Source organism: Phaseolus vulgaris, chromosome 11 (assembly GCF_051622355.1).
Source record: "Phaseolus vulgaris cultivar YP4 chromosome 11, ASM5162235v1, whole genome shotgun sequence".
In the NCBI taxonomy this organism is placed as follows: Eukaryota; Viridiplantae; Streptophyta; class Magnoliopsida; order Fabales; family Fabaceae; genus Phaseolus; species Phaseolus vulgaris.
This window is the reverse complement of record NC_143508.1, coordinates 48,008,756-48,025,671: the sequence shown is the minus strand read 5'-3', so window position 1 is coordinate 48,025,671 and position 16,916 is coordinate 48,008,756. Positions and strand designations below refer to the sequence as shown.

Genomic DNA, 16,916 nt, shown 5'->3' with positions numbered 1-16,916 from the left:
GAGAGCCATGTGCTGGCCACCTCGAGATTTATATGCCCCAGAAGATTGGTCTTCTTCCTGCACCCGTCAACTTTCTTCTTACACCCCGTCAATTACGTAAAATCACCAAATGTTTTATTTAAGGCAGTTTCTTCCTGCACCTCTACGTTTTTCTTCCTCCACCCCCATAATATAATGCAAAGAAAAAAATATCCCGACTAATTTTTAGAAACCCCAAAATACACATAAGACTCACACTACTCTTTCTTTTTCTGGACAATGCAATTCGGTAATTTTACAAAATGGGAAATCCACATTTACTTTTTTGCATTCCAGATTGAAAAATCCATAAATATTCCGAATTGGTGAATTCGGTAATCTTCCGGATCCATCAATCTGTAACAAAAATTAGACTTCTGGATTCAGCAATCCAAAAATCAACAAGTTGCTTTCGAAACACCCCTTTATTTGAAAAAGAACATGAATCACTTCTGGATTGATGAATCCGTAGCACACTTCTGGATCCCGATATCCGGTAACCTAAAAAACTCTAGTTTTTTCAAATAAAAGGTGAAGGTCAGTTTTGGGATTTACAAAATTGTGGAGGTGCAGGAAGAAAAACGTAGGGGTGCAGGAAGAAGAAGCCTTTATTTAATTCATCATAATTCTGAAAAGTTTTTTCTGGAACAAATCTTAAAAACCTTATTCTGAAAAATACATTTCAATCTTAAAAACCTTATTCTGAAAAATACATTTCAATCTTAAAAACCTTATTCTGAAAAATACATTTCAATCTTAAAAACCTTATTCTGAAAAATACATTTCGAAACGAATAATATGTTCCAGACTCAGAAATATATTTCATGACTTTCAGAAAATATATTTCAAAAATATTTCCAAAAAATAATATGAAAGTCATTTTTAAAAAGGGTAAAATAGTCTTACAAAGTTGATGGGGAAAAAAATCAATTTATTGGGGTGCAGGAAGGTCTCAAGATTATTAAATACATTTTATAACAAGTTTTTCAAAACACAATTTTCTAAGCAAATTTTAGAAAACATATACCTTTCGGAATGTGTTTTTTAGAACGGATTTTATGAAACAAATTGTTCGAGATATGTGTCTTGAAACGAGCACTCCAAAACGTGTAAGTGACGGCAAGGCAGAACAAGAAAGAATATTTTAGTCTTTTCACCTAATATGGGTGCATTTAGTATTATGGGGTGCATTTAGTATGTAGTATTATGTGGTGCATAAAGCGAAAACCTAAATGTTTGGAGCAAATAAACTCTGAATTTATATTCAAAATTGAAATATTTGTTTTTAGTGTTGAAATATTTAGCTGAACTTCATCAGGAGAAAGATAAGAAGAAGAAAAATGAAATTCACGTCTTATTAAAGAAAAATAACTTATGTCTAAATTTAAAAAAAGTTATATATGAGTTTTTATAAAGTAATTATAAATTAATTTTAATTGTTTTACTGATTTTTTCATTTCTCTCTTAGAACTATTCAAAGAAAAACTCTTTTAATATTTATTCAACTTCTTACGGAAAATGTTTATGTAGTCAGTAACTCATCTTGAATTTTCGCATCATTAACAAAATTCATAGAACTAGGATGTCAATGAAATGTCTATAATCCAAAGACTTAGTGTGTAAGAAAAAAGGAATTTAATCCATTGTGTACATATTATGTGAAAAATTAACAATTATTCTAAAAATAATTTAATTAGTTTAAGTTCTAAACTTATTTGCTCACTAGTTGTGTAAATATTCAATTTAAATTTTTATATTATTAAAAAAATTTGTGTAGTTATTAAAAATTTTATTAAAGTTTTGGAAAAATGTTTATATACAAAAAGAATTTTTTTTCATTAACTTTTATAATATTATAATTACATAATACACTACAAGAAAATAACAATTTAGTCACTGAATTCAGCGACCGAAAATAAATGGTCGCAATTTGTGACCGAAATAGCCAATAAACACCCTTAGTCTCAAATCTACGACCGAAATAGCGACCGAATGAATTGTTAATGATGCTGGTTAGTTTAGCGACCAAATTAGCGACTGATCATGAAAGTGACAAAACCATTGGTTGCTAAAGTGGTGGCTGTTTTGAATAAATTGAAAAAAATATATTTGCGACCAAATTAGCGACCGAAAATGTTTATTTTTTAGCCACCGATTTTCTTTCAGTCGCTAAATGTAATTGCTTATTTCAGTCACCGAATCAGTCACCAAATATGTTTATTTTATAGCCACTAATTTTATTTCGGTCGTTAAATGTAATTGTTTATTTTTGTCACCGAATTAGCCACCAAATATATTTATTTTTTAGCCACCGATTTTCTTTCGGTCGCTAAATGTAATTGTTTGTTTTTGTCACCAAATAGGTTTATTTTTTAACCACCAATTTTCTTTCGGTCGCTAAATATTTATAATAATAATAATATTATTATTATTATGGTTATAAGATTGCGTTATTACTTTTAATATGTTATTATTTTATTAAAAATACAATACATTAATAAAATATATATAAAAAAATGTAGACAGATTCTTCAAAATTAATAAAATTAATGGTAAATATGTAGTTATTATTTTTCAAATATATACTATTTAAAAAAACATCGAGACTTAAAACTATGTAAAGTTTATTTTTCTTCTCTAATTGTATATTGAGTTAAAATAATAAAGGAGCATAAGACTTGTGCGTATCGTTGGGCACACATCATGGAGCTTGACATTTGTTCACTCCTCAACTCCGCCACTTCCGATTCCTCCTTCAACACCGACGACGACGCTCCCCACCGCACCATCGATGATATTTTCAATGACTGTGACAGTTCATCTTCCTTAACCTCTCCACCTTCCTCTCCGTCTGACTCCCTCTTTTCACTCACCAATTCCTATCCTCAACCCCACTCTTCAACCAAAACCGCTCCAACCCGCACTCGATTCAATTTCTCGGTTCAAACTACCCGTATTCTCTGACCACACACGCGTCTCACGCACGTTCTCTTCTCTATTACAAGGCATGCGGTCCAATGCGAAGTCGGGCGCCGTGCTCGCGGCGGCTACAACTGCGTCTCAATCCGTTCCTACGCCGCATGCAACGACGATCATTTCCAGGAGGTGTGGTGTGATTCTTCTCTTCCTCGCCACTATTCCCCTGTCTCCATAACAAACCAACTATACATAACACCAGCACTTCACCTCACTCACTCATTCTATTCACAATTCGAGATCTGAATCGAAATCCATGAGAGAGAGAGATATAGAATGTGGGAGAGATTGAGAAATGAAGGAAGCATACTCAGAGAGATTCGAAGGTAATATCGTTGTTTCTCCGCCGCCGCAAGCTCTCCTCGAGAGACTCAAAGACTTCGGTCAGGAAGAAGCTTTCGCCCTCTAGTATGAGCTCTCCCCCGAGGAACGCGATTTTCTCGTCAAGGACATTGAGGTAATTTACTTTCCTGCCGATCCAGTTCCATCTCTTCACTTCCGATTACAATTCTGAGCTTTAGATTCCCAACTCGACTTCAAAGCATTTCTTGTTTCTAGAGGATTCTATTTTTTATTTTGTTTGATTAATGTGTTATGTGTTGTAGAGTTTAGATCTTTCGGGAATTGACCGGATTATTCAATACTCGTTACGATCTCAAGGTTTCGATGTTATTTAGTGATTGCGTGTTTGATAATTAATCCAAACGATTCTTCTGATGATGATTGCGATACTATAGATAATCACTAAAACAAATTATACTACCTCTATCCTATTTATATTTCTAAGACATTGGAAAAATGTTTGCATTTCTATATAAGATTATTTTGTAATTAAATGGAGTATTGATTATTTTTTTTTAAATATCTTTAGTTGAATATTTGAAATAAATTATAAAAGATTTCTCTTATAATTTTAGAATATAAAAATTTATGAATATTAATGTCTCTCACAAATATTTTAATCATGTATATATACATAAATAACTATAAATTAATAATGGAAACTGATAAATTTATTGTTTCTATTAATCTAATTAATTTTCTTTAACTAATGTGAATAAATTCGTCGTTATAATTAAAAAAAAATATTTAGTCATCGAAATTAATTTTGTTGCTATAGGGGTTTTCATTTAGTCACCGAATTAGTAACCACAACTTTTTTTTTAATCAATTATTTTAATCCATTAGCGACCGAAAATGGTAGTCGCTATCACTTTTTATTTCAGCCACCGATTTAGTCACCGATTTTTTATAATAATTTGGTCGCTAATTGGTTCTTGAATTCTGGTGACCAAATTTTCTGCGACTGATTTAGCCACCATTTTTTTTATAAGAATTTGGTTGCTAATTTGGTTGTTGAATTTTGGTGACCAAATTTTTTGCAACCGATTTAGCCACCGAAATTGCGGTCGCAAATTTGCGACCAATTTATAATTCGGTCACTAAACGTTTTGCGACTAGGGTTTTCGCTTCCATCTTTATTCGGTGACGATTTCGGTCGCAAATATGTTTAGCGACCGATTATAAGGCTTTTAGCAACCGAATTTGGTGGTCGCTAAAAGTGATTTTTTTTTAGTGATAAGTGTATTGGAGTGTTCCATTACATACTCATTGGAAGTTCTTCCATATCATTAAATTAATAAAGTCTGTTATGTTTATGAAGATAAGAATTATAAAAGAAAAGGTTGTTTAAAAAATAATCCACATTATTAATTGGTATAAAAAATTTTATTTTTTGGAATTATATGTTAATAGATATATAGTTATGGGAACACATACTAATGCATATATTCAAATTTTAAAATAATAAATTTATAAATATATTTTATATATGTATAACTTAAATTTATAAGTATTTTATAAGATATATTGATAATAATTTAAATTAAAATTTGTAATTTTTTATAAAAACTTTTCTATAGAGACAGATAGAATTTGTTTTCATTAATCAACTATGAAATTGAATAAAATTATAGAAGAGATTCAATATGTAAAACCCATTTTTTTCCTCCAACACCCTTTCTCTTATTTCTTTCTACAATTCCTTTTCTTTCTCAAAATTTCTTCCTACCTTTCTCTCTAATTTATTTCCTCTAAATTTTATCTTTTTTATAAACTGATCACACCCTCACACTAGTTAAGGAATGATATACACAAAATCTAAACCATAATATTTTTCTAAACCATAATATTTTTTTGATATCCTTGAAGAAAAAAAACTTATAAAAATATACAAGTTGTAAGGAGAAATCATCAAGCTTCAGAGGTTGACAATGGTGTTCAAAGAGCAGAGCATTAGGATTTTCTTAGTTTTTATTTTCTTTGTTGTAATCCTTTCGTTTTGTCTCTGTATGGAAGGCTAAACTTCTTAGGGTTGGTTCTCTTGTGAATTCACAATAAATTTTGAGGTTTTTGTTCGATTAAGGTTTACTCTTACATCTCTACAATATTGTACTTTATGATTCGTCTTTTTGAAATTTGGTTTCTATCAAAACAGGTGTTGAGAATTTAATTTTGTTTTCTTAATAGGAGTTCTTGATTAATTTACTTAGTCTTAATCAATCTCTTATTTGCTTAATTCAAGAGTTAAAAGATAAATATTTCATGAGTAGAGACACTTGGAACCACTGAGATACTAAATACATACATAAGTAGACATTTGTTTTAATGATAAGATTATGTTGAATTTGATTGACGTTTATTTGATTAAGTTTGAAACTATGTGAGAATTGAAATAGTGAAAATCTTAAGAAAATCGATGATGAATTCATTGTGGAATAAATTTGAGAGTCAACCTACTTTTTTATTATTTTATAATCATCTATCTTAATTTTCTGCATAACAATCTCAAACCCCCTTTTTATTTTCATTGTTATTTCTAACCTTTTTTTACTACAAATAAGTTTTGAATACTGATTTAACTGGATCTATTATTAGATTAGTTGAGAAACGACTTAGGATCTTATGACCACAATTATATTATCATTTTCTTAGTGTTAAACAACTTATCATTGTGTTAGAAGTCTAAGTTGAATATCATTTTAATTTGACAACATTGCCTAAAGTAAAAAATAGTGTAGTGAATTCATGCAATTTTCCTCTCCTCCTTTCCATAGTCCCACATAAAATTCCTCGGTATTCTAGTTATTTTCGTATTTACAAGGTACATGAAAAAATATAATAAAATGATAGGTGACAAATCTGATTTTATCAAGCAAACTCTGTTAGCAAAAGAGTTTTCTCTGCATTCATATCATCATAAAATTTGTCAAACCTAAATTTATTATTTCTTCTATATAAGAAGAATACTTCTTTCACTCTCTTCCATCTTTAAAAGAATTTTAACATATTATACTCACTATAATTACTGAAGTAGTGAGAAAACAAATACGTTATGTAATTTCATCCTTTAGGTCCATGCAAAGACTTGCATTTTCCATCTTTCACAATAGAGGCCAACTAGATACACTTGAGAAAAAAAAAATACAATGTAGGTAAGTGTTGTTTACATTATTAATGCATTGCCTATCAACTACAATTACATAAACATATATCTATGGAAAATTAAAATCTACATTAAAATATAAATAGATTGTAAACTTACAAGGGAAAGTACAAATTTATGCGAGTTGAAATGAAATAAAAGTTGAAGGTGGCATTACAAAGTATTTGAAAATATCTTAATCTTTTGTAAAAGAAAGAAATAATCTATTTAATAAATAATTCATTAGTTTCAATTAACTAAGTTTTTTTAAGAATAATTTTCCATTAAAACTATTTGCATTTGATGAAATTGGTATTATTTTTAAAATGTTTACAAAAAGTGTTATGTTTTTTAAAAAGTCAGATTAGAAAGCTCATGTATGAACTTGTCAATTCATATCAAACCAAACCATTGTAATAAAAATAGTTACGAAACGGATTCTTTTTAAAATATTTACCAAAAGTGATATATTTCATTTTAACATGAGATCAAAATGCTATTAAGATTTTTTTAAATTCAAATTTTCAATTGATTTGGCACTGTTCTACAAATGGCTAAAACATTAATACCATTTAATTTTTTTTCCAAAAATAATTAGGGAAGTAATAGTTTTTATTTAAATTCATTTAATTTGATTAAATTAATATTCTCTAAAAAATTACTAAAATGATATCATTCATACTAATTTTAAAATATTAAAAAAACAATTTTTTTGATAAAATATATAATTTAAAGTGATGATAGTACGACCTATAAATTAAAAAATATTACCAAAAAGATTCAAATAAACAATTTTAATTAGATCTGGAAACTATAAATTCGTTTCTAATAACCCAATTTTACATGATCTAGCATTATGGTTCACCTTAGATCTTACACACCACCATGTTTTTAGGCATGCATGATTCCCTAGAAATTAAAGACAATTTACACAAGGTGGGTTATTTTAGAACCAAAATGTATTTAGAAGTAACAAGAGTTTTGCACCAATGGCAAACATCAAAACTCTTTGAAGAATCCAAAAAAAAAATATATAATCTAGATTCAATGTTTTGCAATAAATTCACAATTTTTAGTATAATTACTTTCAAATGAATTAAAAGTAGAATATAATTAAACCTTTTGTAAAATTAGAAGAACATTAAACTCTTTCTATATTAGTAAAACTAAGTTGAAAAGGATTGAAGGATTCATAAGTAGTATTAGAAACAATGTATCTATTGGTGTGTGTGTGTATAAAGAGGGGGTGTGGAGGTAGGTGATAAACTCAACCTCTGCAATAAACCCTATTTGCAGAGCTTTTTCTTGTGTTCTCTTTCAATTTGTGTTCAGGTCAAGGAATCATGGGTCGTCGGAAAATTCAGATTGCGAGAGTGAAGGACCCCAACACGAGACAAATCACGTTTTCAAAGCGTCGAACAGGTTTGTTCAAGAAAGCGAACGAGTTGTCCATCATGTGTGGTGCAAAGATTGCCATTGTGGTGTTCTCTCCGGGGAACAAACCTTACTCGTTTTCCCACCCTGGAGTTCATCTTGTTGCTGCAGAATTTCTTCAGCAAGATCTTAGACCAAACCAACTCCAAAGAGGACCCTCTTTTGATGTTTATAAGAATCACTACTTTAATCTGCAGAATCTTGATCTCATGAGACAGTTGGCTGAGGAAGAAAGTAAAAGTGCAATGCTTGATGAAGCTATCGGTCATGGCAAAGGAACTCGACTCTCTGAACTTCAAAAACTACACACTTCTCTTGCTGATATCAATTCAAAGGTGAAGAGTGAGATCGAGGCTGCAGAAACTATGATACTCTTTTCACAGGAGGGAGTAGAATTTCCTTCTGCAACAAGAGAGGAAAATTAGTGTGTGATGTTTCTACAAACCCTAATATTTTATCATTGTATGTTCATCCAAACAACCTAGGGAAAACAATTGGGGTGAGGGAATAAGGTAAATCTGGGTGAAAAAATATTCTATTTAGACTTCTTTTGTTGAAATTAAAAATAATATGTTAAATAATTCTCTTGCTTGTTTCAATCACTTCTTGTTATTTGTCCATCGAAATCTAGACACCATTGTTACACTAGAATTCATGTCGATAATTATTGTTTTCTTTTTTTCAAAATAATTTATTAGTGAATCAAACACCAATATATACATGTGTGTATTGATGTAAGTAAAATGTTCCAAAATCTCTAAAAGCATGTAACTCTGATTTTGATGTTAGAATTCATATGGATAACAAGATTAAGTAGCCACACAATATCTCAAAATTTTAGTTTTCTACTCAATAAACGGTACTCAAAACCAAAAGAAACGTTGTTAATTTAAAACATTATTATTGATATATATGTGTGTGTATTTTGATTTATTTAAAGAAAGCATTTATCCCTGGTTAATAGACATTTGAGCGAATAAAATCTTTTACTTTCCAACCTATATAAAATGTTTAATGACATTTCAACGAGTAGAACATCAGTCTTTTCTATGTATTCAATAAAGTGACACTCTAAAAAATGAAAGTGGAAAACGTGGTTTAATAATCAATATATAGTTAGTCAAAGTGTTTAAAGTTATATGATATTTGGAATCGAAAAGAAAAGTTTATTTAAGATATCTCATTAATTTTTTCAATATAAAGTCAATTTGAATCATCCTAGTTTGTATGTTATGAAATATATAGATAAAACCTAGTTAGTCTGGTTGATCTTTTATTGCAGGTGTTGGATAACAAGAGATTAACAAGAAAGGGTGAAAATATGATTCATAAATGGCTTTGGAGGGATGTAGAATCTATAAACTTCTCCATGAAGGTAGCCTATAATATTCTCTTGGGGGAGGAGTCTGCAGTATTTGGGGACCCATTCGTGGAGTTCTGGACATTAAAGAATTTACCTTCGTCACAATTTACAGCTTGGAGAGTGTTATATAATGTGATTGCCATTAAGGATAATCTTTTGAGACGTGCTATGTCGTGTGGAAGAAGAGATGGTAAGGCATATATTTTTTTAGTGTAGGGTCTCTTGGAGAATTTGGGGAATGTGTTTCGAGTGGTTGGGGTCCTCTTTGGTTCTACATTGTGATGCACAAATGCATTTTAAGATGTTTAAACCTATAGGTTTAACATGCTATTATTAGGTGTTGGGGGGCATTTGGGTGGTAGGTATTGTAAGTGAAATTTGGAATCATAGGAATATGGTTGTTTTTTAAAATGGGCACGAAGATCTAGTTGAGGTTTTTACTATGGTACAAAGAAAGACTTGGTCTTGGGTCACGGTAAAGGAAATATTGACTGATTTCTCGTAATCAGACTGGTGTTTGGAACCTCAATGTTGTATGAGGTATTTGAAAGATTAATATTTAGTGTTCATGTTTAATGTTTTTGTCCAGTTTTGGAAGTTGTGGTATGTTTTGTGCAGGTTGCTGGTTTTTTTTTCTATCTGGCAGGGTCGGGTTGATGATTTTTTCTCTTAGATTGTGATAAAGGAAAGTGTATTTGACTTATTATATTCAATTTGGTGTTGGAATCTTTATGGTGTTTGAGTTTTGAGAGTTTGATGTGTGGTGTTTATGGTTATTAATCTGTCCAGATTGGGAAGTTGTTGTGTGCTTTGTGCAAGTTTTCTTGGTTTATGTATTCTTCTCGTAGGACCGGTTTGTTGATGTTGACACTTGGATATTTGGAGTTTTTCAACCTGGCAAAGATCTTGTTTAGTTGTTAGACTTTATGTCTTAAGGGTGTGTTCTCTTTGGTGGGTTGATGTAATTGTATTTGTTGAGCTTATGTATCTTGATCTGGTATATTATTATGGTTAATGTGTTGTAATGTCTATTGGATCCTTAGCTGGTTGAGTGTTAGAAAACTTGTTTTGAGTTTTTATGTATAAAGATTGAAATGTCTTATTTTATTTTATTTATTCTTTGTTGATAAAAAGAATAAGAAATTTACAGATAAAGCATACATATTCATTTTGCAATTCAACCCACTTATTTATCAGTTTCGTCTTTATCTGTAAAGCTTACTGTATCCCTTGAATTAAAATGCATATTGTTAGCATTTAGGAATGAAAGAAAATTCCAAACAAAATTTGGAATGAAAAATTAAAGTAGGAATAAGCTAGGCTATTTAGTTCAAGTTCATTCACGTAGACGACTTTAGATAAATTTATTTATAAGTTAAAATTATTTTATGTATAAATTAAAAAATATTGAAAAAATTTATAAGAAAATTTCTATAAAATAATTTGTGTGGGCAACAAGAGAAGTCTCTTTCTCATCTCTTTCTTGAGTGTTCTACTTTCGAGATATCAAATTGTTTTCAAGAAGTTTTTACTGGATTTTATAATTTTTATATAAATGGTTTAATTATTTTTTTAAGACGGACCTGTACTTTAAGAAGAGCATCTGCTGCTAGAAAAACTATGACCTAAAATTTAACAATACATCAAACCAAATTAAATTCCACCCTTGGTTTAATCTCAATTCACTAAACCATCAACACATTTTTTTTCTTTTTTTATAAATAAATAGGAGAAACAACAAAAAGTCATGGAGAAAACAAATAAAGATATTAAACTTCTAAAAAATAAACTTTAAGTCTAACTCAATCTCGTAAAACTGACAGACTCTCTCACACTCAGGCTACTAACTCGTGTGAGAACTATATATTATGGGTGGTCCAATAACGTCTGGGTGGCATGATAAACCCAACAAATAATCACTATGATAGGCTCAAAGTGACTCTGATATCATATTAAGAAATGGACTTTAAGCCTAACTCAACATTCCAAAACCGACTTATAAGGTAAGGTTTGCATTCACTTATATACTATGAAATATCTTAATCTCTAATCAATGTGAAATCTCCAACAATAACATTATTTGGACAACTTCATATGAAATTACTTTAAAATTCTAAAATCTTCTATACATTTAGTCATGCAGCCCATAGAAATATGACCAAAAGTTATTCAATATCACATTGGGTGTATAATCTCCATTTTTTATTTATAATAATACAGTAAGGGTGAGCTGATTTTAGCAGGGTTTGTATGAATGTTTGGTGTATGAAGTTTTGTACCTTCAATTGAGTGTTCAGTTATTATAGTTAACAACTACTTCATGGTCACTGGCTCAATATCTGCATAATTCTGAAATTATGTGTTAATTCATATATATAACTTAGATTAGCTTCTTAGTTACGAAGATTCTAATTGTTATAGATTTCTTTAGTAAATATAAATAAATTTGGATATTTTAGGTATGTCTTAGTTTAGTAATAGCAATTTCATGTATCTAATAAACCAAAATCCCATTGATTTTGAATAAATTCCTCCTTCTCTGTGATCACATATATAAATTTATAACTAAATGAAGTTTCATTTTAGTATTGTTCATTATGTTAAGATATCCATTGTGTTATGGCCAAATCTCAGGGTCACTTGCTCCAATTAGAAGTTGTAGATATTATTGTGGAACCAAAGCCCAAATAATGTTAGAATTTTTCATATTAGAAGCAGAGTGAAGTCATCCAAAAAGCAAACACAACACCTTCTATATCTTGATCTTCTGCATAACATCTTTTCTTTCTCTTATATACATGAATCTTGCTATATATTACAAGTGGTGATTACATCATAATAATACTTTGTCAATTACAAGTTAATAATGTCATGTATTACAACCATCGAAAAAAAATTCATTGACAATTTTTTTTATATAAATAAATTATTTACAGTATTTCAACCCATATAAGAAAAAGAAAATATGTATCAATTTATTATATTAATTAATGCTTGATGCAAGAAGTATCTTTTTTAAACCTTGCTCAAAACTATGTCATTGCAAAAAGTAGTATATATGGTGGTAGTTATTTTTGTTTGACGTTTATAAACGTCACATTATATATGTGTGACGATTCTTCAAACTGTCATAGAACTGATCGTTACAAAGTTTAATATGACGATCTTATACTACATGCCGCAACACCCGTCATTTAACGTTTTTTATAAAGTGGCGGTTTTTGTATGTAATTAATATCAATCAAAATTGTCACAATTTATTTCATTGAAAGAATTTTAGCACAAAACACAATGCATGTAAACGTCATTATAATGTGATGTTTTGAACTGTCAGTATTATAATAAATTTTTAAAAAATAATACGTTGATTTCAACTGACATAATTTTAATTCTAAATAAATAGAATTCAGTCACCACAGTGATAAATGGATTTCTAGTGTAAACTAGGATGTTATAATATCAATTAGGTCTAAAGTTTGGATTAAGAAAAAAAATCAATTTCACGGTTATAGTATCAATACCCTTATCATAATTATCCAAAATGCCTAAAGTTTGGATTAAGGATAAGAATCAATTTCACGGTTACAATACATGGACGAAAAATATATTTAATCTTATTTATAATGAATGTTATCGTTTATATTTATAATGAATTTTATCGTGCATTTTTTTGTTGTTGTGATGTGATGTATTTATTATGTGCTTGAATATTAGGGGGTTAGGAGGTAACGTCAAAAGAAGATATTTAAAAGAGTTATTTCATGTGGAACAAGTAGACATGATTTGTTTGGAAGAGACAAAGTGTTCTGAGTTCGGAGAGGGGGATTGTTTTCTTTTGTGGGGTTGTAACAATATCGATTGGGTTGAAAATGGAGCGAGTAGTAATATTAGTGGGATTATCACGATGTGGAGAAAGAGTTGTTTTCATCTGTTGAGGTCCTTTAACGGGAACAATTTTTTGTTATTGAAGGGGTTTGGAAGGTTGGGGGTGGAGTGCAGGTTACATTTGTGAATGTGTATTGCCAGGGGTCACTAAAGCAAAAAAAAAGGTAATATGGAATGACTAGTGAGATCTGGTGTCATAGGAATAAGATAATTTTTAAAGAAGGAGTGTTGGATGTTTCTGAAATCTTTTCTCTGGCTCAATTGAAGGTTTGGGCTTGGTTCACGTCAAATTTTCCCTCAACTATTTTTTCCTTCTCTAATTGGTGTCTCGATCCTTTGGTGTATCTTTTTTCTCTTTAGAATGGTGTTGGAGTTAGATTTTGTCAGGATTAGTTTTTTTTAGTAATTGTTTGGAAGGTGATTTGTGGTTAGGTCTTTCTTATCTTTTTGTATAAGGATTGAATCATCCCTAAAGTGATTCTTTTGTATATATTCTTTATTGTTGATAACAAAATAAAAAAAAAATATTATTATGTACATGCTATTATTATAATCACTTTTGACTTTTTGCTCGTTATATTAAATATTTGTATATATAGAAAAGAATTGAAATTTGAATATAAGTATCTAAAACACATTAATGTAAACATTATAATCACAATAAACAGGGTGAGTAACTGATTCAAAATTGAAGGACATAGTACATACTACATATATCACTAATTGGCACCAATCTTAAGGTGTATTGAGATCAATCTTAAGTTTCTTCTTCAATGGAAAAGGAATAACATGGTTACACATAGGGCATTTGGGATTGTGCTTCATTATGATCACATATGATAAGCAACCAGGGCACCCAGCAGCAAGTGGTGAAGACAACTTCTCTTCATGTTCATGTTCTTCCTCTTGAGTGTCTCTAACCGAAGAAGATGAAGAGGAATAGGAAACAGATGGGGAATAGAAGTATGATGAATTTAAGGGTGAAGCCCTCTTCTTTGTTTCCTTTTTCTCTACTCTTTCAAGAGCTGATTTCACCTTGTCAATGGTGCACACACTTTGATAGTTGCTTGATGGCAATGAATGTGAGGCCAATTTCAAATCCAAGCTTGTTCCATTGAAAGGGTTGAAAGAAACTTTGGTTGAAGGAGGAGGAGAATTCAAGTCTTGAAGCTTTGGATCCACTTGGTTCATTTGGGATTTGTGTTCAGGCACTGAAGAATTGCATCTTTCAATGTACACTTTCCCTGACTGCAATTTCACTATGATCATCATTAACAAATAACAATTTTTCCATCACCAAAAATAGTTTAGATAGTATGAAAAAAAAAAATCATTTTTTATCGATAATAAAAAATAAATAAATATAAATTATTTTACGAATGATCTAACATTTATACATGAAACTTAACTTTTTAATCTTCGCTCTTATTTAAATTCGGAAAAAAAATCACCTAAATAAAAATTTCACATAAGGATGAAAAAAATTATAATCATCATGAAGCAAAATACGAATGAATGAAGATAACCATGACACAGAAAACGAATTCCAATTTTCTTTTCCACTAAGAACTCAAAGAGAGCAAAACAAAATGGCACTCTAATTATTTTTAGAAAAAAAAAAGTTTGTTTACCTCTAAAATTTTAGAAAAAAATTGGAGGTAAAATTTTTTTTTTCTCAAATTATTAAAAAAAATAACTCCCCTTATAAATTTTGAATTGGTTTCAAAATTGAGAAACTAAAAACATAATTAAAACTTTAAAAAATTATAGAAAAATATTTCAAAAGATAATTATGATATTCTATACCACACACCTTGTATCATATTAATAGAGTGAGTTTTTATTAAGAAATCATTGTTAACATTCTGTTTTTTTCCCCATAAACAGATTGCAGACATAATATGTAATGCGCATACACAAGATAAATTCAAATTCAAATTTTATCAAAAATATATGTGCATATTAAATATTGACACTATTTCAATTATATTGACATTCAAACTTCTGAAAACACATTAAACTCCCTCCAAAACAAAGTAATTTTTTTTTTCAAATTCTTCTCCTTTTAACCTTGATATTCAAACTGCTTTTTCATAAAGCACTGTGTAAAAAACTTCAAAAATTCAAAAAGAAATAAATTTAAAAAATTTAAGAAACTAACCTCAACAATGGCGGAACTTAGTATTTGAAGGGTCTTAGCCTCCCAATTTTTTTTTACATATATAAATTAGTATACAGATAAAAAAAATTAATTTATTATATATTTAACACTTTAAAAAAAATATATTTACTATTACGAAGTGGATTTTAAGACTAACTTAACTCCATAAAATCAACTCATGAGATGAGGTTTGCACTCACTTATATATCATGAAATGTTTTAATATCTAGTTGATGTGGGATCTCCAACACACCACTCTCACGAGAGTGACAGCTCGTGTGTGGGATAACATATTATGGGTGGTCCGGCCTGATAGCGGGTAGTCTGATAAGTCCAACAAACACCTATAGGCTCCAAAATATTTTCTAAGGTTGTAATATATAAGACTTAAAAAAGGGGAACATAAATAAATTTTATATCTACTCAAAAGAAAAACTTGTAAACTTGTTATAACCTATCAACTCAAAACCAACAAAGACACATAAAAGAACACTATCATCCAACTAAACTACTCAAACTAACAAATTATCAAATATTTTTTATCATAAAAAACAAAGTGAACGGATCAACACACCAATCAAGATAGTTAACCCTATCTATCTATTTTGTTTTTCAAAGTAAAGAATAAATAAAATGAAATGAAACACTTCAGGAGTGTCCTAACCCTTATACAGACACTTTAGGGATGTTCCAACCCTTATACAGACACTTCAGGAGTATCCCAACCTTTATACACAAAGTGACAAAAACCAACATGTTCAATACCTGATCCATCAGGCTCAAAATATCTTAAGACTTAAAATGGGAACATGAATAAAATTTATATCTTTTAATGTAATAAAACAAATGAAGGGTTCTACATACCTTAAGGTCTAGGTGTCTCTTCCAGCCAGAGGGCACATGGAAGTCGAGATCCAATTCCTGGAGTTGTAGAGAAGATGATGATGACCCACCAAAGAAGTCATAAGTAATCATAGTTCTTGATTTCTCACTCTTTGAACCCAATGAAGAGTTTGTTTCAGAATCCATTGATGTTTATGTTTCCTCTTCTTCTTGATCTGCAGAGAACAAAGACAGAGAGTGTTCTAATGGTGGTTTGTGTTTTTTTTATAGAGCATGCTAACGTCATTTATATATAGATAGGTTGAAGAAAATTCAAAAATACATAATATTCTTAATTATCCTTGGAGGGAAAATAAAAAAAAATATGGATCAAGAAGATTTTGATATTCATTAAATAATAAATAAATGTAATCAAATTCATTTATATTAATGTGTACAATGACTTTATTTATTCCTATAAATAAAATATATAAATGCTGCTAGTTTAGATTTTAAAATTATTTTAGGGGGCATTTAAAACTTGTTCCGATTATAAGTATTAATTAGTCCATATTCTTTATAGTAGTAATATTTGGATCCTCAATTATTTCAAATTCCTTGTATTTTCTGCATTATTCAAAGTTGACATTAAATGTGTTATAAATTGTAGAAGATTATGTATTTAATCTCTTGGCTCAAAATTCTTTCGCTTTTAAGAATGATATTATATACGTTATATTATTGTAGTAGAATTTAAGGGAATAAATTAATAT

General features: G+C 29.6%; 1 protein-coding gene across 1 annotated transcript; it reads right to left on the bottom strand.

The window, feature by feature from the left end:
* Positions 1–13,895: 13,895 nt before the first annotated feature.
* On the bottom strand, positions 13,896–16,350 carry LOC137809163 (uncharacterized). Its single transcript, XM_068610300.2, has 2 exons — positions 16,186–16,350; positions 13,896–14,408 (listed from the first exon to the last, which is right to left on the bottom strand). The coding sequence occupies exons 1-2, from the start codon at positions 16,348–16,350 to the stop codon at positions 13,896–13,898; spliced, it is 678 nt and encodes a 225-aa protein (XP_068466401.2).
* Between the last annotated feature and the right edge of the window lie 566 nt (positions 16,351–16,916).